Below are 23,924 nucleotides of genomic sequence, written 5' to 3'. Positions count from 1 at the left end.
GTTTGTCCAAGTCCTAGCATTGTACAGATGACAAAAAGCAGCAGCCAGTTGTGATGACAAGTGATTCAAAGTAATCAGTTGAATTTGTTAACATGTCTCCATTTCTAAACCTTCCTTAAAGAAAATCATATATGGAATCACCATCCTCATGGAAGTCCAAGAGAGTCACCATGCCATCTGGATTTGTGTTTTCCCCTATGAAGAATTGATAGTTTTGTTTTGTTTTTAATTAGCAAGTATATATTTGATCTGCAGCTCCAGTCATTAAGGGTTTTACTCTATCTGGCTTGTGTTCTTCAAGTCTGCCTTTGATTGATTTCATGTAGTCTTTGATGCACTTTTTGTAGGATTCTTTTGTGAAACTAGTTTCTTGCAGATACTGGTTTATTACTATGTCAACTCCAGTGATTACAGTGGCATCTGTTCCTTCAGCTTCAGGACCTTCAGCAGAGGCATTTCCACCAATGAGTGAATCATCAATGGTACCCTCTGTCCACTTACCATCTTCCCCTCCACCTCCAGGTACAGCCCGTTTGCGATCTCCAGGGTCTTGTAAATGTTGGCGAACAGCCCATCATGGCTGATGAGGTCCTGGTAGATGATCATGGCGGGGGAAGGAGCAAGGCCAAGGTGGTGGTGCTAGCGCTTCTGGGGCCCAGAGCCCGGTGTGAACAAAATGCAGCCAGAGCGGCGCTTGGGAGGTAGAGGTGGAGGGGGGTGCGGGCGGAAAAAGCAGCAATATTGTTTTGAGAATAACTTTGAGCAAATAAATCATTTTGATTATTACAAATATCTAAATCAACTACAAAGGACCTATAAAGGAAGACCCTACCGCATCCAGAGGAAAAACTGCTGAATAGAAGTATGCAAAGAATAATTTCACAAATATGTACATATTTATGTCTAGTGGTAGCCATCTTTAGGGTGGGGGGAAGGAAAGGAAAAAAAAGAAAAAAGAAATTTACATGATAACTTTATTATATATTTAAAAGGAATAGCAAGTTGTACATAATAGATTTGCATCAATCATCTTTTTTATTATACTGTTATGGAAATTCTTGTTTTATCCTATAAATTAAAAATAAAATAAATTTAAAAAAATAAATAAATGTTGTATAGTAATTCTTAACAATAAAACAATGTATGCCACAAGAGGAAAATAAATCCTGTTATTCTGAAGATCTAGATACTGCAACATTGATATTAAGAACTATCTTATCAACAATAGGAATCCTTGTATAATAACAGTACTTCATTTGTATAATATGCAAATAGTACCTAGTTCAAATTAGATTTTTCAAAATATCAGTTAAATGTATGGCATTCATTCACCTCAACCTTTCCATTTGTCATAAAACATGATTTCATACCTCAGTGCTCTAAAAAAAAAAAAACTAAAAAAAAATAACTCTGACCTCAGACACTGTCTAGTTGTGTAACTCTGGGCAAGTTACCTAACCTCTGTTTACCTCAGTTCTCTCATCTGCAAGATGGGGATAACAATAACACCTGCTTCCTAAGGTGGTTGTGAGGATCAAATGGATTAATATTTCTAAAGTGTTTAACATAGTGAGTGGCACATAGTAGGTGCTATATATATTTTTATTATTGATATTATTATTATTAATTTGGGGTATGTGTGTATACAAAGCCCCTATTATGTATTTGTTTTGGAATTAGCAGACGAGTTCTTCTACTAACCCTTATCCTGAGCAAGTCAATCTCTTGGACTCCAAAAGGATGCACCAACCACTATGGGAGTTTGTTTTCTATCTAACTACTTGGTGTTTCAGAGCTGCACCCTGCAATGCTTTCTCCCTCCCTTCAATGGGAGAGGACTAAGTAGATTTCTACCTTTTTTTTGTAGTCACTTGAGAATTTTAATGGGGAGAGTGAAATGAAGGATCTTGTGTAATATTTTTCACTTCTTCTTTCTATGAAGTCTAATCACCTTGGAGGAGACAGAAAAGGGAGCAAGAGTTGAAAATGAAGGCACCACTTCCTGCTCCTTAGTTCCTCAGGTCACAAAGGTCTGTCCTTACAATTCCCCTGCTTCAGGAATTTCCAAATTAGTCCCTGAGGAAGAAAGAGGCAAAACTTCAATTACCACTAGGGACTCTGCTGGGCCTGGGAGAGATTCCTGGTGATTAGCTGTGGAGATGTACTGTGGGGAGATGGGTGTTTCATCATTTCTCTCTCCAACTCTGAATTCCAAGGGCTTCCCTTTCTCTTTTTAATCAGTCCCATAGAGCTCAGCCTAGGAGCCCAACAGCATAACTGGTTAGTACTGAAGAGTACCATAGAAATCACGCAGTCTGTCCCAAACTCTGACTTTACAGAGATGGAAACTGCTAGACTGGGGAATGGGTCTCCAAGTATAAGGGCCAGAATTAGAACCTGGGTCTCTTGACTTTTTGTCCAGGGTACCTCAATATCCAGTTTCTTTCTGTTAATTTCCTGGACTCCAGGGAAAAAGGGGGTGCTAGACTCTAGGGAGCCATATGTGGAAGGCATGGCTGTGTTGTTGTTCCAGGGGATACTGATTGGGCTGTCTGGGTATCCTAGGGAAAAGGGTCTTTTAAGAGTATCCATGTGTCACAGAAAGAGCAAACCTCTTAGATGGAGATTTCTCTAAAAGTAGAGAGTATAGACTCAGTCCCTATCCCTCTTATCCTTCACACCATCCTAATGTATGTGGAAGGATTATATAAATCTTCTTTCACTTAGCGTGGACCAGCATGTCCTACAGAAAGTCTGTAGAAGACACCTCTTTGCAGGAGGGTAGGGCAGGAAAATGAGCAAGGTAGGTACCTCTGCTGAGGATAAGAGTAAAGACTGTTGGGTCGTGGGTTGGACTGCAGCCTCCAAAGAGAGCTCTTAGAATCATAGAAGAAGATCTGAAAATGGTTTTAGAGGTCATGTTTGTTGCTTTCATTTTACAAATGAGGAAACCAGAGCCGAGTGGTGAGACGATTTGCCCAGTGTCACATAAATAGTGAGAGGGAGATCTACATTTCAAACCCAGATTCTCTTATTCTAATTTCAATACTCTATGAATATAGATTCCCCAGAAAAATGTTTGGAGACCCAGGTAAAGAATAACAATCACAGCGTAAGAAGGAATGGGCTTTTATTAAATAAAGAGGACTGGTGATAATCTTAATTTTTCTAACTGAAAAATGAGAGGTTTGGACTAGAGGACCCTTTCAGCTCTGAGAATCTGATTTATGATTCACAGAGAACAATTAGCAGCCAAATGGCTTAAGTCACTCCCAGTCATGCAATGAAGATGTTAGAGGTGTAAGTGGTAGAGTTTGATAGCCTTATAATCTTGGCCAAATATCCTGACTCTTTACCGCATGAGTTCACTGTGCAAATTAAAAAGCTAATATTTTCATGTCCCACTTCATAGGTTTGTTGTGAGGAAGGACTGGCCCCAGAAGCAGAACTAAAGCAATGATCTGATGATGCATTTTTTTTCCACATAGGAAAAACTTATTAACAATTCAAAGTGTCTAAAAGTAGAATGAGATGCCTCAGGATCTCCTCACTAGAAGTTTTCAAGTAGAAACTGTATTAAAACTTGTTGAAATTTATTAAAGGGACTCATTTAAAAACAAGTTGGGCTTGGCTAAAGATGCCATGATTCTCAGAGCTGCTGAAGCTATTTATGTAGAGATAAGGAATTTGATAGTTTTACATCTATTCCCCATTGCATTAGCAGACTACTTTGCACAGGGTAGATCACATTTCTCCCCAGTCACTCTATGGTTCTATCACTTATATATCTGTATCACTTCTATGCAGGCAATGTGATATAGTGAGTGGATAGAGTTCTGGACTTGGAGTCAGGAAGACTTGAGTTTGAATCTTCTCTCAGATATTTATTAGCTTTGTAACCCTGGGCAAATTTCTAAACATATTTTTTCCTCATCTGTAAAATGGGGATAATAACAATTACCTCAAAGGGCCATTATGAAGATCAACTGAGGTAATATTTCTAAAGTGCTTTGCAAACCTTAAGGTGCTACATAAATACTAGCCCTTATCTGTCCTTTATTCTCCATTCTCAGTCACTGTCATGTTTCAGGCATTTATTAAATCTCACTGTTGTACTATTATCATAATCTTCTACCTGATCTCTCTGCTTCTAGCTTTTCCTTTCCAAAAACTTTCTGGGAAAAGTGCATGAAACTTGCACCTGCAGTGACTGAGGAAAGTGTAATGGAAGAGGAGACACCTTAATTGAGCCATGACAGCAACATGAAACAAACTGATGTCTCACTTGACCTCCTATATCTTGTATGTATGAAGTTGATTTCTTGAACCCACATATAAGGGTTTACATTCAACACTGCCATATTTCTTATTAACAGAATTAGGATCCAGGGGGATCTGGATAGGCTGGAATATTGGGCTGAATCTGTCGCCCAGTAGGTTATTTTTCCCTCCTACCTTTTTGTCACGTGCAAATTTGAAAACAAAACAAAACAAACAAAAAAAGATCATCTATGCCTTATCTAAATCCCTGAGAAAATGTTTAACATTGTAGAGCCTAATGCAGAGGCCTGGGATACTCCATTAGAGATATCTTTTTGAGACTGGGCTTGCAATCAGTTCCAAATTCATCTAATCATCCTATCATCTAGCCTCTTTGCATCTCTTTCCATAAGAATGTGATTAAAGTATTTTTTTGCCAAAATGTAGGTACCATAAACTGTATCCCCAAATTTCCTTGATCAGGTTGCTAGGTCTTTTTTTTTAAATAGCTCCTACCTTTTCTAGTTGTTCACTGACCATCTCTTTAATAACAAAATTGAGAATTTTGTCAAGAATCAAAGGCAAGTTCATTGATCTATGATTTGAAGATTTAATTCTCTCCTCTTTTTAGAAATTGGTTAATTTGTTCTTCTCTCATTCTGTGACATCTCTCTTTTGCTCCATGCTTCTTTAGATTTTATTGATGATGAATCAGCCATCCCTTTTGCTGGTCCATTCAGCACATAAGAATTTAATACACTTGGGCCAAGTGACTTATTTTTATTAAGGACAGCTAAAAACTCTTAAATATCATTTTTCTTATCTTTTACACCACTTCAATATTAGTTTTTTATGATCGTCTTCTTTTCTAATCCAAGGGCTATTCCCCTTGACAAAGAAAAACGAGAATTGAGCACATTACTGTAGTCTTCTCTCAAAGGCTAGGGCTAATTGGCTAAGAAATCCCTTTCCCTCCACCATCTTATCCTCTCAAATAAAATAAAGCCTTTGACATGTCTATGATCTATATACTATGAGGTTTAATTTGATGGTGTAGATGATAAGTTCTTTCAGGGAAAGAGAAACTTTAAAGAAAATCTTTCGGTACTTATCAAATGAAGACAGTGACTTGGAAATGGGAGGATAGAAATGTTTATTTCAACTGTTACTTATTTAAATCAGTGAAATAAAATATCTTGCAATATATTGTTTTAGAGGAAATTAATAGTGAAATTTTGGAAGTGATGGTCAATGTTTATAGCCTGACTTTAGAGATGGACACTGAGTTGGAGGACTGAGGAATTATAAATGAAATGTTCATTAGAAGGGTTGAATAGAAAACCCTGGAAATTCTAACCTAAGGAATCTATTCTTTTTTTTGGGGGGGGGTGGTATCACTTCCCTCTTGTTACTGTAGGATTTTAGTATAGATTAATCAATCAGATCATGATTCATACCATTCTAGAAAAACTTCTCCCTCCCCTTTGGCCTTTTCCTTGGTATGTTTTGCACTATGTCAGCTTCCAGGAATAGCTAGAATAAACAGATAATCAAAGCAATAAAACATGGTAAACCAGTGGATATAGTAAGGGTCCTTATCAACTCCTTTTTGCCTTTTCATACAACCTCTAGTCTTGGTCTTCCAACCCAAGTCACATTTACCCAGTTAATCCCCTAAGGATGGATGGAAAGGGATGAGCAAAGCTAGAGCTCAGGTGATCCACTTGCCTCCTCATTTCAGAAGATATAACATTGGTCTAGTCTGGGCGTCATTTTTCTTCATCACATTGATCAGATTTACTTTGATTTCCAGTCAAATTCTGCTCTGAAATGGTCACAAATCCACTTGCTGTCCTGATTCCTGATCAGTGCTTACTTCTTGCACATATTACTGAATTTACTTCCCAACCCTGGATCTGGTTCACATGAAAAAGAATATGTGGCCTTGCTATTAAAGTCTTAGCAAAATTAAGTGGGTGGAGGGTATAGGCAATTTGACTCTTTAGAGGCAAATAGGAAGGAGAGGGAAATATGGCAATGAAGACAAGCAAGATCTCCATGTTTCCTGTTATCTCACATTATCCCAGTCAGTATTCACCTCAGGCAGAAGAAATTTATGCCAATTGTTCAGGGGCCTTGGTAGGCCTATTGCATCCTCTAGTCATGTCATTAACAAGATAATTCCTATCTAATTTAGTCACAAAAAATCATTTCAATTTCAAAGCACAATGTACATATCAATACATAATATGTTGCATTGATATCAAGAAAAAAAAACTAGCATTTATATAGGTCTTTTAGGTTTGCAAAGTACTTAAACATTATCTCACTAGTTCTCACAACAGCCTTGGGAGGCAGGTACTATTATTTTTCTCATTTTAAGGATGAGGACATTGAGAATGAAAGAATTTAACTTTCCCAGGGTCACATAACTAGTAAGTGTCTGAGGCAGGATTTGAACTCAACTTCCTGACCCTCAGCGAAGCCCTCTATCCACTGTGCCACCTACCTTCCTCCATATTAGAATTTCGTGCAACTAGTACCACTGCATACAGGAAACATTCATTGAACAAAACAACAGCATGTGATAAAAGTAAGTATATTAGACTAAGAAACCAAACTATATGTAATACTTCATCCATGAGGAAATTTGCTAGAGAGCTGGACTCAAACATGGGAAGACCTGAGTTCAAGTCCTGCCTCTGAAATATTCTGGCTCTGTGACTTTTTCTTCATGAGTTATTTTCAGAGAGTTTACCACGTTGGTCAACAAGTACCCTGTGAGGCAGCCACATTGATCTTTTTACATAACTCCACTTTTTTTTCCCAACTTACATTATTTCTCTAGGCAATATTGACTTCTGTGGCTTTATTTATAGGAAAGAAATCTCCTCAATGATGTTACAATTACACTCCAACCACACATCATTACCTCCTGCCACCTTCTTTCTCATGGGTATTCCAGGACTCGAGGAGACTCACCTTTGGCTAGCAGCCCTCCTCAGCACCATGTATACTATGGTCCTTGCGGGGAACAGCCTCATCATGACTGTGATCTGGGTGGACCCTGCACTACATGAACCCATGTATTATTTCCTGTGTGTCTTGGCTGGTGTGGACATCGTCATGGCAACATCTGTTGCCCCAAAGATGCTGAGTATCTTCTGGTCAGGCCATGGCACCATTGCCTTCACTGCCTGCTTCACCCAGATGTATATTGTCCATACTGCCACAGCCCTGGAGTCAGGGCTTCTGCTAGCCATGGCTTTTGACCGCTATGTGGCTATCTGCAAACCCTTGCACTATAATACTGTCCTTACACCACGGAAAATCCTAGGCATCAATGTGGCAATTGTGGTAAGAGCTACCATTGCTTTGACCCCACTGAGCTGGATGGTGAGCCATTTGCCATATTGTGGCTCACATGAAGTCCCTCATTCCTATTGTGAGCACATGGCTGTGGCCAATTTGGCATGTTCTGACCACAGAACTAGTAATCTCTATGCACTGATAGGATCCTCTGTTGTTGTAGGCATGGATGTGACATTCATCTCTGCCTCCTACAGTCTAATCCTTCAGGCAGTATTTAATCTTTCCTCTAAAAGTGCTAGGCACAAGGCACTTAGTACATGTGGTTCCCATGTAGGGGTCATGGCACTTTTCTATCTACCTGGGTTGATATCTGTCTATGTGGATTGGTGGGGTCAAGATATGGTTCCTGTGCATACTCAGGTTCTGCTAGCTGACTTATACCTTGTCATCCCACCCACTCTGAATCCCCTCATCTATGGACTGAGGTCTAAGAAGATATGGCAGGGTGTATGGAACAAAATGGTCACCAACCTACCACGTCACCACTATGTGAACTCCAAAAAGGAAAGACGACCCAAGCAAGTATTGGTGATGGGTGACATATGATCTCCATGTGAGATTTGACAATGGGGTAAGTAGGAATATTAAAATTATATTAATTTCTGACAGAAACATTAATTATCAGTAGGACTGGACTGGTCTGACATAGTTAGGACATGCAGACATTAGGGTTGCTACTCATACGGATTGCTGTTATTTGTGCTTCATTCTTGAAGGGTACCAATGACATCGGAGGTTGATGTCTTGACTAGTAAATGAGTTAGATGTAAATGAGGCAGAGCTGTGCAAAGTCATCAGCCTCATTCTCTTCTCCAGGGTCATCTGAATCCAGTGGCAAGACATAGATCAGGATGACTGGAGATGAACCTGGATGCAGTGGGAGACTTTGGCCTTTTTAAGCTAAGGTCTTTCCCAGATCTCCGTTTGTTTGAGGCAACACTGTGTTAAATGCTATGGATACAATTATAAAAGAAGAGAAATCCCTGTCCTCAAGGAGCTAACATTCTAATGTAACAGGGAACTGGGATTGGTCAATGAGCCTAGACCTTATGAGTATGATTAATCTGCTCTGGTGACATTACTCCAAGTGAACTTCAGAGCACACGTAGATACTGTTTCTGGTCTCTTCATGGAAAAGAGAAGGAGTCTTTAGTTTGGGTTCTGAACCAATACTGAGTATTACACAAGTAATAAATAATGCATTAGTCAAATGATTGAGAACTGCCTGGCTGCATCTGGATTTGGAATGTTGTAAGCCTCTGGATGGGGGGAGAGGACTTGGGCCCTCTAATGTTGCCTCCACGAAGACTGTGCACACATAACCCTGCTGTTGTTTCTGTCTCTTTTACCTAATTAAAAAAATATCAGGTGAAGTATTGGACTAAGTTGGGGTTTAGACAGCCTTGAATGGTCAGGAAAGTGATCTTTTGGGGCTGTGTAAACTGGAACCCATGTCAGATTTAAAATACAGCTCAGCCTGGTAAGGATTGAAGTGACATGATTGATATAGCATTGAAGTGGATCAAAGGTGGCTAAGAAGATATCAAAGAGGCTCTGCCATTCTGCTCTGCCACATCCAAAAGTACTATGAATATATAGAAACTGTTATAAAGTTTAGTCTATTCTCCTTAGAGACTGAAGTAGTATGGGGGAAAATGTTTCCCCTCAGATGCTGGGGAAAAATGTTTGTATACTTCTGTTCTTCCTATATCTTTTCAGTAAATATCTCTTTGTAAAAACTAATTGTTGGTAGTTGATTATATGAAACTGGGATGCTAATCACTAGCACTTGATATTGGGGAAAACATTGGAATGAGGACTTGAGTCATTGTCATTAGAGAAGAATTACTCAGCCCTGCAGCCCAGCCCTACTGATAATGGGAGAAAGGAGATACAGCCTTGCCAAGGACCCAACTAGCCATTGATGTGGAAGTTGAGATACGGATACCCAGAATTCATAAAGGATAGACTAGCTGCTATGCATATAGGATAGTTGTTGCCAGGAAAGGATGAAGTCATAGGGATGTCAAATGGAGACACAAAGCAATGGAAGCTTTGACTTGGAGGAAGAGGTAGAAAATCAGGGTCAGAGTTAAGGCTGCTGAGATTTAGTGAGCTATCACTAATACAGCATGGTCTCAGGATGGAAGATCAGATTGGGATAGTGCATATCAGGAGGCATGAGCAATGCCCTGGAAACACAGAATGGTTAGATGGTTGTACCTGACTCACCATTTAGCATGACCTCAGGGTTGTAGGTTGTATTGGGAGAATACAGAACAGGAGGGGATCCCTGTGTTGCCATAGCAAGAAGATGAAGTACTTGGATGCCTTCTTTTTGTCTTGAAATCCTATTAAACTTCTAGAATCTCACTTGATGAGGCAAATACCATGGAATGCATTATCTTTAAAAAATTCAATCACTCTCTAACTGGGGAGGTAGGGGGAAAATACCTGCAAAGTAGTTGGCATTTGTTCTCTCAGGTTTTATTTCATTTCAATAAAGACAAACTTTGCTTTTAATCAGACTATTCAGTAGTGTCCATATATCTGATTGGTGTTTTTGAATAATAGTAAAGATTAAAGCTTTATCCTAAAGTTTCAGCACATTCCTTAAGAGATTGGAATATGTATTGAGTTTGAATCTTTTTTGTTTATTTGTTGGTGATTGTGATTTGAACAAAGGTATTTATTTATGTTAAGTAGAACTTTTGCATAGTATAAAAATAAATGAAAATTCTTTATTGATGAAAAAACATTCAGAAAGTTTTCTATCAATTCTGATACACCACAATTAATAGATGTTAACTTCAGTGACTCATCAGTACAATCTAGTGTGATCAGTTAAGTATCTACAATGAGAAAGCAAAGTGGACAAAACTTCACATAGCTCAATCTAAACTTTATTGAATTAGTGCTGTATTAAGTATATCTTGGGCAGATGTTGAGGAAGGACAAAAAGCTAGGTGCTGACATGACTCTGAGGTGAGACTCCATTGCTTTTAAGAATCTGCACATCGCTTTTTATGGTTCCCATTTTCTCTTTCTAAGAAAAATTCATCTTTTCAAGTATTATTTGTTCTTGTTGACACTTCATGTTTGTGGATCATGGAATATAATATCTCAGAATTAAAATGGAAAATCCAAAAGCTAATGAAAAAACTCAGAGTCTGTATATGCAAGTAGGACCATGTACCAATGATGATTCATGTTAGAATTGGCAAATGTGACATTATTGTGTATGTATTTGCCTATAATAGAAGAAGGCCTGGTTAGATAGCAAAAGTGATTCATCTGTTAATTTCTTTTCTGTTATGTAAGTAACTAGCAATTTCAGTGCCTGGAGCAAATATCACAGGATTAGTAGGGTAAGAAATAGAGATCAACACACTACAAGGCTTCTAACTGGGAAAGAAGTAGGTTAGACAGTTCATGGGATTCTAGATCCCATGAGATTCTAGAAAGCCTTGGGATCCTACCTTACCTGGAATCTACCAATGCTGATGGTTCTAAATGGTAACTTCTGAGTAAATACCTGACCTATACAATCCAATTTGGTAAGGTGCAGTCCTGGGGCTGGTAGTTGTGGTAGGTAAGTAGGTTATCCCTTGAGATTCAGGCCTATGCTCTTAACCTCCTAACTCCTGGTAGATGTAGTATGAAGCTACAGTAGGCAAGGGAAACATAAGTAGGGAGGAGAAGAGAAGTGTTCATCTCCTTTATCTTATGACTTGCCAAAAATGTCCCACTGAAGCCTGCTTTTGGTTAGCTACCAGGTCCAGGGAGAGAGGAGTAGTGCCCTGGCAGGACAAGTGATTGTTAAGCCACAAATAGTGCTATGTGTGCAAGGCTGGTAGTGGACCTCAAAGTATAGGAATATGCTGCAAAGGGAAAGAGTTTCACCCTTCTAAACTTTAGTTCTTTGGACAAAAAATTCTGATCCCTCAGCCCTATTTATAACTCTGGCCTGAATCAGTCAGTATACATTTATTACACTCTTACTATATGCCATAAACTGTGTAAAACATTGATGATACAAAGAAAGGCAAAAGAAGTTGTTTTTTCTAATCAACTCTCAGTCCAATGGGGGAGACAACAGGCAAACAACTATGAAAAAAGTTAAAAACAGGATAAATTGGAAATAATCAACAGAGGAAAGGCACTAGAATTAAGCAGGATCTGGAAAGGCTCCTTCCAGAAGGGTAGGTGGTAAATTGGTGCCCTTGAGATAAAATGATAAGAGAGAGGCTTTCATTGTGCTGTCAGTCATCTATGGAGGATTTATGGGGAAAGAAACTACAAGTAATATTCCAACCACATGAGAGTTATGGAGTAGTTGGAAGTTCAGTATGTAGAGGGAATGCCCACACACCAATACAATCATGATATCCTCAAAATATCTAAATTAAAAGAAATATTACCATTTAAAAGCATGTTAAATGACAGGTTGTAAAACCATAGGGTTGCTACTAAACATATTGCAAAGAGATCAATTGTATCCCAATTTCAACCTATTTAATAGGAAGTTCCCGAGGTGGGTTACTGATTTCTGGGGAAGTTCTGGTTGAAAAAGTACAGTCCTAGGGATTCCACCTATGGGCATGCCAACACTTCGACTCTAAGCTACCTTTCCGTTTTCTCTCCTCAGCTCTGTTCCAAAAAGAGGAAGAGGGAAGAAAACCCAGAGAGACAAATGTACTCTTTTCTTAGAAGTTGTGAGATATGCTAGGATATGCCCTTTCCCTGCCTCACAGAAGGAAGGTATCAATGAGCTCTGGGAAAGCAGCAGAAGGTGGACACTCCAAGGGAAAGGATTTGGAGTTGCATGCCTGATATTGGGCTCCCAGCAGCTTACTGTGAGGGTGCCCAGTACAATGCAGATGAGTGAGTCTGAGTCATCAGATGAAGAACTAGTTGAAAATGAACAGGCACCATTTCAGGTATCATGGCTACCCTTTTCCCTTGTGAATTGTTCTCAGTTTCTAGGTTGATGTTTTCTTCCAGGTTGTAAATTTAAATATGTTAGGAGAAATCTCCAAAAGGACATGGAAGAACTAAAGAACTATGGTATACAAGATATATTATGTTCTATACAAGAGGAGAAATGTCAAAATATCAGTTACCAAACCTCTTAGACTTCTATTGGAAGCATGGAATCATCATTCACCACCATCCCATCCCATATGGAGATACTCCTGACATAGACCAATGCTGCGGAATCCTGCAGGAGCTTGGGAAAACCTTAATACATTGTTATGGAGGAGTTGAGTGATCTTGTCTTGTAGCAGCTTGCTTCCTACTGATCCAGTATCTAATCCAGTGTCACCACAGCAGGCAATTGACAGCCTTGGGGATTTAAAAAGATTTGGGGCTATACAGACTATAACGCAATATAATTATCTCCATGATTCCTGAGACAAACTGGCTGCACATCTGTGAGCAAGACTCAGTATCGAGATCTGTATCTAAACAAAGATATCAATTTACTACACATAAATACGATCCTTTCTGAAATTTTATATAGTCATCAGAAATGGTTACTAGTGTAATCAATTCAAATGAAAACATGCCTATACAGATATATCCCTAAAGGTTTTTTTTTTGACAATTTTCATTTTGTGTTCTTACTTGGGACTGTTAGATGCATACAAACGCTCTTCCTGTAATTGTCCCTTTGTTTTATGTTATACTGTATTGTATGATTGTAGTCAACATCATTTAGATTTTTGTCATGACCCCTATATAGTGCTAATTAGTAAGAATAGAAACTACTTCGGTCCTTGACATCACCATGTAGTGCTTGACTATGGGAAGACTGGAAATTCCTATGTGTTCCTTGGTTCTTGATTTTTATTGATCCTGGTTTACTTGCTTTTAATGGTCTGCATTCTGATTGCTACATAATTCATCTGGTTTTTTTCTATGTACTGCCTCATCTGAATTCCTTTCATGTACATTTATATTTTTAACCTTTAAAATTATATGAATATCAGTTTTCTTTAAAGATCTTAACTCTAATTGCTTATTGTTGATTTTAACAACTGTGATTGAATCTCATACATTAAGACTCAACTAAATTAAGAAAATCTAACCTAATTTAATATCCCTTCTCAAACCAATTTATTAAAGTGGTAACCTGTTTTTAATCATGCTCTTGAGAATACCAAAAACTCTCACATGAACTTTAGACAAGGAAGACAACAGTATTTAAGATAATTTATATTTATTTGGCTATAGGCAATGATACCATATTGTATAGGGTATTGATGTGTCTCCAAAGCATAATTAGTTTCCATTGTACTTTACCACTGAGAAACTACAAAACAAAACTTTGTCTATCAAATAGTTCAACCACTAAAGCACATCTTGCTATTGGAATAAGTGTAGTACTTTTAAAAAGTGCTTCACAATGATTATCAGTGTTTTCAAGAACAATAAACCACAGAACCTGTTCCATGACACAAAACACATTATATTAATGTCATTTCAGTTAAATAGAAAGTTAACTTATAATAGTAGTAAGGAATATTAAAAATACTGTATCCTATTAATATCCAAGCAAAAGTCTTAGGAACTTATATTTCTTAAACTATAAATGCCAATACACATTACTAAAAGCAAGGGCATTTTTGAACAGTGAAAGTTCAGGAGTACCGAAATAGCATAGCAATTTCATGAGAAATCATATTCTGCAATTTTAATAAAAGCAGAACCTAAAAAAACCTTTCTAACATCAGACAGTTCTAAATCTTAATTTTGCTTTCACATATTAGAAAATATGCTGTCTCTTCTATTCAGGATAATAAAGGAAGGTAATACCATTGATTAACCAAGCTCACCTAAATATTCATTGTTATATATAACTTTCCATTTGAATGTCATTTTTATACTTATTAACATGTGGAATCCACTTAACTACATTATTTTAAACAGCAAGGAAACACAATTTTCTGTATAACAGAAACACAGGACAAGGGAAACTCACTGCTCCAAATACTGCAAGGAAATGTAGTTAGTGTACAACATGAAAGTTGGAGGTAGTATTTTCTCTGCCTGATCTTGAGTGAAGAAGTTTATTATTAATGACACAGCCAAAATGTTGGGTGGGAACATGGGGAGAGAATAAAAAATAACATGGAAAAGTTTGATAATCCACAAACCAAATAAGAAGTAACTGCATTTTAAATTAATAGCTTAATGTACCAACTTAAGATACCATTAACATAAACCACACATACTTTATGATAGTTTTTATTAAATATACAAATGCAAAATAAATCCATTAAGGTATAGGAACATTTTAAAGTTCATTTTCTTTGGTCACATATAAAACCTTGTAAGGTTAAAACTTGTTAATTTTAAGAAAATAAGCAAAATGCTAAAATAAACTTATTTTCTTTGTCTTATCGGTCTTAACGTCCAGATTTATCTCTTGTTCCTTAATCATACCATTACTTCCAGGACAGAGGACAAGATAATTGTAACCAAGGAAAAGTAGATTACATATAGAAAAAAATAACCTGACAATTTAAACTTAAAATCTGAAATGCCAATTCTGAAATACATCAAGATGTTTTCTAAATAGATGTACAGTTACACAATGAACACTACTAAAAACACTAGTGCTTCTGAAGTGACACCAATACTGCACTGTAGCAGCACCACATACATATTACTGTTTTCCAGCTCCCAACCAAACAAATGCAAGAGATAAAATTTGGTGATTAAAGCTATATCCTTAGTCTAACTAAAACAGTATCCTTTATAAGTACAGTCACCTCAGACGGTAATAGCTTTAAAAGCAAAAGAACCCTGCTTTTTCCTCAATGCAAGCTATTATTATTTATGGATTCACTGGAATTTATTAATACCAAAATATTCTTTGTACAGTAGTAAACAAGTATGATACTAATACTAAAGAGCTTCTTTCTGGTAAAAATAACAATATAAATTATTTCATTTTTAACAACTGATGTAAAAAAGTTGCAAACAAATAAGAATGATTGTCTCACACTACTGGTGGTATAATTATTAAGATTTTCTTCCCCATTGAAATGATTATTGCTATGTCAAAATGCAGTTCTTGTTCACCAGTGTTTCTGAATAACTTATAGTTACACTGTATGATTTCTTGCCAGATGTACAATGTTTATGGAAAGGCTCATGAAAAGATCAGAGATACCACATAAATTCATTTGCATTTTGATACATTTCTTGGTACAAAATATCCAAACCAAATGAAAATATTCTACACTATATATAATTTTCTAGGTACACTCTAATGTTAACTTACATAAAAACTGATGCTCAACAAGCACTGCATTTGCAGACAGCCCAAAGGGAAAAGATGCTATTTTGTTTGCTCAAAACCAACAGTACCTAAGTAGGGATTATATTTTTATATTTATATTTCAACTTAATTGTATTTGATTGAAACATTAAAATTTTGACATTAAAAAAGAAGTAGTGAGATGTCAAATAAAGGTGCACTCCACTACATTTTGAACATCAGGTCACAAGGGATCTATGGGATAGATTTCAGGTGATCCATGTTATTTAAAAACTTTAGTCTGAGGAGTCTATAGACTTGATCAGACTGTCAAAGGAGTCCATGACACACACAAAACAGTTAAGTACCCATCATTAGATTACCAAGGTTAGAGGACACAGCTGGTGAGGGTTTTTTATGCCCAATTAATCTGAAATTATGTCCATACCATAAAGATGGAGATGGTAATACTTGTACTGCCTGTTTCACAGGGTTGCTGCATAGAAAATGTAAACTTTAAAGCAATGTAGAAATGTTGAGCTATGATTATGATATTTGGGACAGTGTTCCAAATCTCTCTGAAAAGAAGTCTCCTAAGTGTTGCTCATTTTTGCCACATTCTCTCTCTCCATTCTTCTCATTTCATTTCCCTCCTCTCTATTCTGGCTCATCAACAGTCATGTTTTAGACCCAGCCATAACCCTTATCACTTTTTTCACTTGATAGAAAGGCTTTAACTTGGTAGGTAGGCTCCCCTAATATCTTCTCCTGTCTCCTCACTTCTCTGCTACATCTGCCAATAATCAAGTCCCAAATTTCTGTGGACCTAGTTCCAGAATCACCAGATCTGTTTCAACTATCCCTCTCAATTTAATTCAGTTCCATTTAATTGAATAAACATTTACTAAACACATACTATATGCCAGCACTGTGTACTAGGTACTGAGGATAGAAAGATTAAAAATAAATAGTTTTTTTCCTCAATGAACCTTCATTCTATTGGAGGAGAGGTGGTAAATTACATGTACACCATTAATCAATCAATAAAGATTTGTTAAGCACCTACTATTTGCCAGATGCTGTACTCAGCACAGTAGATTAAAAAAAGAGGTACAAGATAGTCCCTTCTCTCAAGGATTTTGCAATCTAATGGAAATTATAATTCATAGTTATGAACTATGGAACATCTTGATCTCATAGCTAAAATGGAAAATCCAAAAGCCAATGAGATAACTCACAATCTGTATAAGCAAGAATTATCATGTTACCAAGGATGATTCATGTTAGAATTGGCAAATGTGACATACAAATATATACATACACACATATGCATACATATATATGTATGTACATATATACACACATGGCCCTGGAAGGACTTGAGTTCAATCTGGCCTCAGACACCTTCTAGCACTGTAATCCTGGGCAAGTCACTTAACCCTGTTTGCCTCAGTTGGCTGGAGGAAAAAATAGCAAATCACTCCAGTATTTTTCTCAGGCAAGCCTCAAATGGAGTCATATTCCATGCCCTCTGATCCTATAATGTAGAAGTTGCTAAATCTTGTGTTATCCTGACTGTGGCTCCACAGTACTTGAATTGTTTCTTTTATGGCTGCTTGCAGTATTTTCTCCTTGATCTGGGGCAGGGGAGGGTTTGGAATTTGGCTATACTATTCCTGGGAGTTTTTGTTTTGGGATGTCTTTTAGGAAGTGATTCATAGATTCTTTTAATTTCTATTTTACCCTGTGCTTCTAGAATATAAGAGCAGTTTTCCTTGATCATTTCTTGAAAGAGAATGACTAGGCTCTTTTTTGTGAAAGGGGGTGGGTGGGTAGTGGGAGGGAGCATGTTTTAGTTTGATTGTTGACTAGCAAAGTACATCATGAAGTGTACTTGACCCCATCCAAGATGCATATGTGGTTTTGGCCCATAAATCTAATTTCTTAAGTAAAAAGAAAATAAGTAAATATGAAGTAAATTTGAGTGTTTGTGTTTGGGAGGGTGTGTTTATGTGTGTCCAGTGATATCAGGAAAGGCCTTTGTAGAAGTTGGCATTTCAGTTAAGCCTTAATGGAAGCTAGAGATTTTAAGAGGTGCAATTGAAAGGAAGAATAGTTTAGGTATAAGATAGAGTCTTTTCAAAAGGAATGGAGACGAAAAATAGAATGCTGTATATTAGGGAAAGTGATAAGGCTAGTTTGAACTGGAACCTAGAGTGTGTGAGGGAGAGTTATGAGAAATCTGTCTGGAAAGAATTGTTGCAGCTAGATTGTGAAGGTCTTTAAATGTCCAAAAGAGGAATTTGTATTTTATCCTATGGATCCCTGAAGCTTCCCCAAATACACATCAAGTCCTAAACTGAAGTACTTAAAATTTATTACCTTTGAGAATTCATTCCTCACATTCTATGCAGTTCTGTTTTGACATAGTTCTATTTTGACTGAGTAGCCACCAAGTTTAAAACCATTTAATTAACTCTTATATGAGAATTTGTTGCCATCACGTCCTGAACTTCTTAAAGTCTCTCCATTCTGTTGTAAATAATATTTCCTTGTTCTATGACTTACTTCCTACTTCATTTACATTGAATACAATATAATAGAAAAAAATTTTAGTAAGACCCCGTTATGTGCCAGACACTGAGTTTAGTGATAGGAACATAAATAAGAAAAAGAAAGACAGTTTCTGCTCTCCAGGAGCTCACAAACTAATGGGGAAAACTATACACAAACAGAAGCTGAAAACTTGGGGAGTTGAGAGGAAGAAGGTACCTGACAATAATGGTGGAATTGAAACAAGGAGTACAACTGGGGCAAAATGAAGAGTTGGCTAGATTTCCGAACCTTCTTTAAATGGGGGTTTTGGGAGGAGTTTTTTTAGCTCTAGCCTCCAGCCCTCCAATTCCTCAATTTCCTCATTTCCCATGACCCACTCCTTCACTTTACCTCAGTCACACAAAGAGATGGTCATATCCTTGATCTTAACATCCCCTACAAATATTTCCTTTCCCATGTTCATGAACTCTGAAATTTTCTTATCTGATCACAGCCTATTTTCATCCCACCTCCCCTCTGTCTTGTAACCTCAAAGCTCATTTCTTCCTCTTCATCATGATCAGCAGTACCTCAACCCCTCAGTTCTTTCTCCATCTTTTCCTCTTGGTGAAAAAGTTCAACTCTATGGTGTCTTTTCTTGAGTGTCTTGCCCTTTTATCCTATTGCCAGTCTTGTACTACCAAGTTTCAACTTTGGATTACTACCAATACCTATTACTTCTTCCTTCATTTATGCTAAATGAAGCTGGAGAAAATAATGAAAACATCTTGACTAAGTCCACTAAAATTTTGTTCCATAATCTCAACTGAGATCTCACCACAGAAAGGTAAACCTTTTACACAGCTTTAATTGATTCGTTATCCCACTGCTTACAGTACCCTTTACATACTTTTTCATTTCTTTTCAAATCTTCCATCACTTCCCTTTCCTCCATCTTTTCATCTAGGAATCATGGCCAATAACTTTGGATGTCCCTTAAGGCTATGTCCTCCTCATTCTTCCCCAGGTTGCCATCAATAAGAAAAAATGTCCCCATATACTCCCAAAATATTTATAGCAACACTTTTTGTGATAGCTAAGAATTGATAGATGCCCATCATTGGGGGAATGGTTGAACAAACTGTGATACATGAATGGAATACTATTGTGCTATAATAAATTATATGTGTGATGAATACAGAGAAGCATAGAAAGATCTATATGAAATGATAGAGAGTGAAATAAGCAGAACCAAGAAAACAATATACACAATAACTAAAACAATGTAAATGGAAAGAACCACAAACTTTGAAATTAAAAGTAAATGTAAGAAAATTATAAAGATCAATGGGGATTTGAATGAAGAAATATGAGAAGAAACTCCTAACCTACCATCAGTGGAAATGAGAGTTCTACAAGTGATACATATTGCACATTTTCATATGTTGTCAGTATGTAAATCAGTTGTGCAGACTCTTTTTTCCTCTCTTGACAATACTATTTGTATATGGCATGACTCTTGGGGAAGTAAGGGAGAGAGATATATATGATACAATGGTTGTAAAACAAACAGAAAATATCAATAAAATTTATTTTTAAAAATTAGTCTTCTTCAGGCTGCTTTGCTGACTCATCTCCATGGGACTTTGTCTTCTATGCCTTAGAATCTTCTTCACCATGAAAGCTCACTCCACTACTGAACTACTTCTAGTGGAAGTAATCTCCAGCCCTCAGGCCTCACTTTCTGATGAACTGATTTTTCCTAGAACCTGCAATTTAAGTAAGAATTCCAGTCTAACAATATCTTCACTCTTCTCTAGGCTGTCCTGATGACTCATTCCTCAGAACTTTATTTACCAGGGACTTATATCTACTAGGATCATGAGTATGGGCCAAAGCTATGTTTTGAGCAAGGAACAAGGAAACCATCTGTGTTGCTCTGATCCCAGGAGGAGGGCAGGAACACACTTATCACCTCCAGCTCAGCATGAAAGCCTACAATGGAATAACCAGGGCTGGGGTACCAGACCAAAGGTAAACCTGCAATTCATGCCCTTTGAACCTGCAGAGCCTTCCAGTGGGTTAATAGTGGTTAGGTCCAGAAACTGTCTCTTTGAACTCCCAGCTACCACCAAGTCAAAAGATCCAAACCTGGGTGAAGAACTTGCAGAGCTCAAGCTAGGAAGCCAGTGAGCATTACTTGCCCTGGATGACATCACTTTGAGAGAACTGAAAGCTTGCTTGTACTCAGCCTTTTCTGTGAAAACAATAGAAGACCTAAGAGGAAAGAAGCTCAGGCTAGCTTCCCTCTCCTCATCCCCAAAGTAAACAGAGCCCATGACTAACAAATTCGAGATTGATGTGCTAAAGCATGTGTGGGGTCCTGGTGTTAGCATTTGCCTGCTCACCTGGTGCTGCACTTTGGCTCTAAGGCTCCCTCTGGTTTACTAAGGCAAGACCTGCTGCTGGCTTGCTAGGATGCTTCCTGTCCTAGGATGTGCTCCCCTTTTACCCAAGTGAACCAGACCTTTCTTGATGACCTTCCAAGTTTCTTGGGCTAGAAGATTGTTTCACCCCATCTTTTTTCTGGTTCTATTGTTCTAGAATTCTTTGTGGGCACTATTTTATAGTTATTTGGAGGTGAATATGGGAGAGTTTAGGCAATTTCCTGCTTACTCCCCCATCTTGGCTTTCTGAAGTACAAAAAAAGTCAAAGGAGTCCTACCAAATTTCCTTTATGACAGAAATATAATTTTGATATCTAAACCAGGGAGAGCAAAAACAGAGAAAGAAAACTCCAGACCAACTTTTTAATGAATATCAATGCAAAAATTTGAAATAAAATACTAGCAAGAAGATTATAGCAATATATCACAAATACCATACACCATGACCAGGTAGGATTTATACCATGAATGCAGTAATTTCCTAGAATGACTTCCATATTAAGAAAACTATAAGGATAATTGGCCATATCAATAATAAAAAACAACTGAAATCATGCAATTATCTCAATAGATGAAGAAAAGGCATCTGACAAAATACAATATCCATTCTTATTGCAAATACTAGAAAGCATAGGAATAAATGGAAGTTTTCTTAAAATGATAAGTAGTATCTATTTAAAACCAAGAACAGCATTATCTGTAATGGGGATAAACTTGAAGCCTTCCTAATAAAATGAGAGGTAAAGTAAGATTGTCTATTATAATTACTATATTCAATATTGTATTAGAAAGGCTAGCTATAGCAGTAAAGTCAAAAAAGAAATTGAAAGAGTAGGTACGTAGAAACAAAATTCTTACTCTTCGTAGGTGATATGATGGTATACTTAGAGAATCTTAGAGTATCAACTAAAAAAAGTAGATGAAATAATGAATAACTTGAAATCCTTTTAAACTGTTTTTATTGTTATTTGTATATAAAAGAAATGACTGTTGGTCTTATATTCCTCTTGTATATTATATAGTGTACAGACTTTTATCAGAAATATTTGCTGCATTATTATGAGCCATTTTGGTTACTTGTACGCCATTAAAACTGACATTATATGTGAAGTGAATGAATATCATTAACATCTCTATACACTACCAAAAAAACATAGCAGGAAGAGATGGAAATAGAAATTCTATTTAAAATAACTTCAGACAATACAAAATAACCACTAATTGCCAAGATAAATCCAGGGGCTATATGAACACAGTTACAAAACTTTTTTTTTTAATGCAATGAAGGAAAGATCTAAACAACTGAAGAAATATTGGTCGTTAATAGATTGACTAAAACAATGTTAAAAAAGATCAAAATTCTACCTGAATTAATTTACATATCCAGTGCCATACCAATCAGACTACCAAAGGACTACTTTATAGACTTAGAAAAAAAATAACAAAATTCCTCTGGAAGAACAAAAGGTCATGACTATCAAGAAAATCAATGAAAAAAGTGAAGAAAGTGGCTTAGCAGGATTAGATTTCAAACTATATTACAAATGGATAATCATGTAAATGATCTGATATTGGTTTAGATATAGAGTGGTGGATCAGTAGAATAGAATTCCTATGATATGTTCTAGGAATGACCGCAGTTATCTTGTGTTTGATAAACCCAAAGATCCAAGCTTTGGGGACTAAGAACTCACCATTTGACAATGATTGCTGGAAAAACCAGAAATTAGTCTGGCAGAAACTAGACATAGACCAGTATCTCACACTATATAACAAGATAAGATCAAAATGGATATACACTTTAAACATAAAGTGTGATATCATGAAGGATGAATGGAAAAACAAATGTGGCAGATAGATGGATAAGGGAAGATTTTATGACCAAAAAGAAGTAGAGAAGATCATGTGAAGTAAAATGGATAATTTTGATTACATGAAATTAACTAGTTTATCAATTGAAAATTAGAAACCAAAACAGGATACTGAGAAAAAAATATAGTAAATTTCCCTGAAAAAGACCTCATTTCTCAAATATGTAAGGAACTGAGAAAATTTATAAAAATGTGAACCATTCCCCAACCGTTATCAGTTGGTTGAAAGATATAAGTAGGCAATTTTCAGAAGAACAAATGAAAGCTCTCAATAGACACATTAAATGTTCTAAATCAGTATTGATTGTAGAAATGCACATTAGAATGAGATACCACCTCACACCTATCAGATTGGCTTACGTGACAGAAAGGAAAAATGGATGGAGGGGATGTGGGAAAACTGAGATACTAATGCACTATTGGTGGAGTTATGAACTGATTCAACCATTCTAGAGAACAAAAATCAAGAAAAATAAAGAAAGTTAAAAAAAGTATGCTTCATTCTATATTGACACCATTAGTTCTCTTTTTGAGGCATGGAGATCATTTTTCATCATATGTCATTCAGAGATGTCTTGGATCATTGTGTTGCTGAGAATAGTGAAGTCATTCACAGCTGATCATTTTATAATATTGCTATTACTTTGTACACAGTACATTTCACTTTGCATCAGCTCATGTAAGTCTTTCCAGGTTTTTCTGAGAGCATCATGCTCATTGTTTCTTATAGCACAACAGTATTCCATCATAGTCATATACCATAATTCAGCCATTCCCCAATTGATTGTCATCCCCTCAGTTTCCAATTCTTTGCCACCAAAAAAGAGTGGATATAAATATTTTTGTACCTATTGGTCCTTTTCTTTTTTTTTAATCTCTTTTGGGATACAGACCTAGTAGTGGTATTGCTAAGTCAAAGGATATGCATGGTTTTATAGTCCTTTGGGCATCATTCCAAATTGCTCTATAGAATGGTTGAATCAGTTCATAACTCTGGAGAACTATTTGAAACTAGGTCTAAAGGTCTAGAGAACTGTGCAAACCCTTTGACCAAACAATACCAGGACTAGGTCTGTTTCCTAAAGATATCAAAAGAAAGGGGGGAAAGACCTTGTTACTGTTGTTTAGAATCAAAGCTATCTATGGCTATATGAAAAAAAATGCTCTAAC

General features: G+C 36.8%; 1 protein-coding gene and 2 pseudogenes across 1 annotated transcript; 2 read left to right on the top strand and 1 right to left on the bottom strand.

The window, feature by feature from the left end:
* Nucleotides 1–87: 87 nt before the first annotated feature.
* On the bottom strand, nt 88–621 carry LOC114046082 (annotated as a pseudogene).
* A 2,117-nt stretch (nt 622–2,738) lies between these two features.
* LOC114046037 (olfactory receptor 52I1-like) lies at nt 2,739–8,178 on the top strand. The gene is made up of 2 exons (XM_027866256.1): nt 2,739–2,781; nt 7,109–8,178. Exons 1-2 carry the CDS (start codon nt 2,739–2,741, stop codon nt 8,176–8,178), a joined length of 1,113 nt encoding a protein of 370 aa, XP_027722057.1.
* Nucleotides 8,179–8,198: 20 nt separating this feature from the next.
* LOC114046036 lies at nt 8,199–13,144 on the top strand (annotated as a pseudogene).
* The last annotated feature ends 10,780 nt before the right edge of the window (nt 13,145–23,924 follow it).

The sequence above is a fragment of the Vombatus ursinus genome, unplaced genomic scaffold (genome assembly GCF_900497805.2).
Source record: "Vombatus ursinus unplaced genomic scaffold, bare-nosed wombat genome assembly UNPS02014780.1, whole genome shotgun sequence".
Classification (NCBI taxonomy): Eukaryota; Metazoa; Chordata; class Mammalia; order Diprotodontia; family Vombatidae; genus Vombatus; species Vombatus ursinus.
Note: the sequence above shows the minus strand (reverse complement) of the source record. Positions and strands in the feature narration are given on the sequence as shown.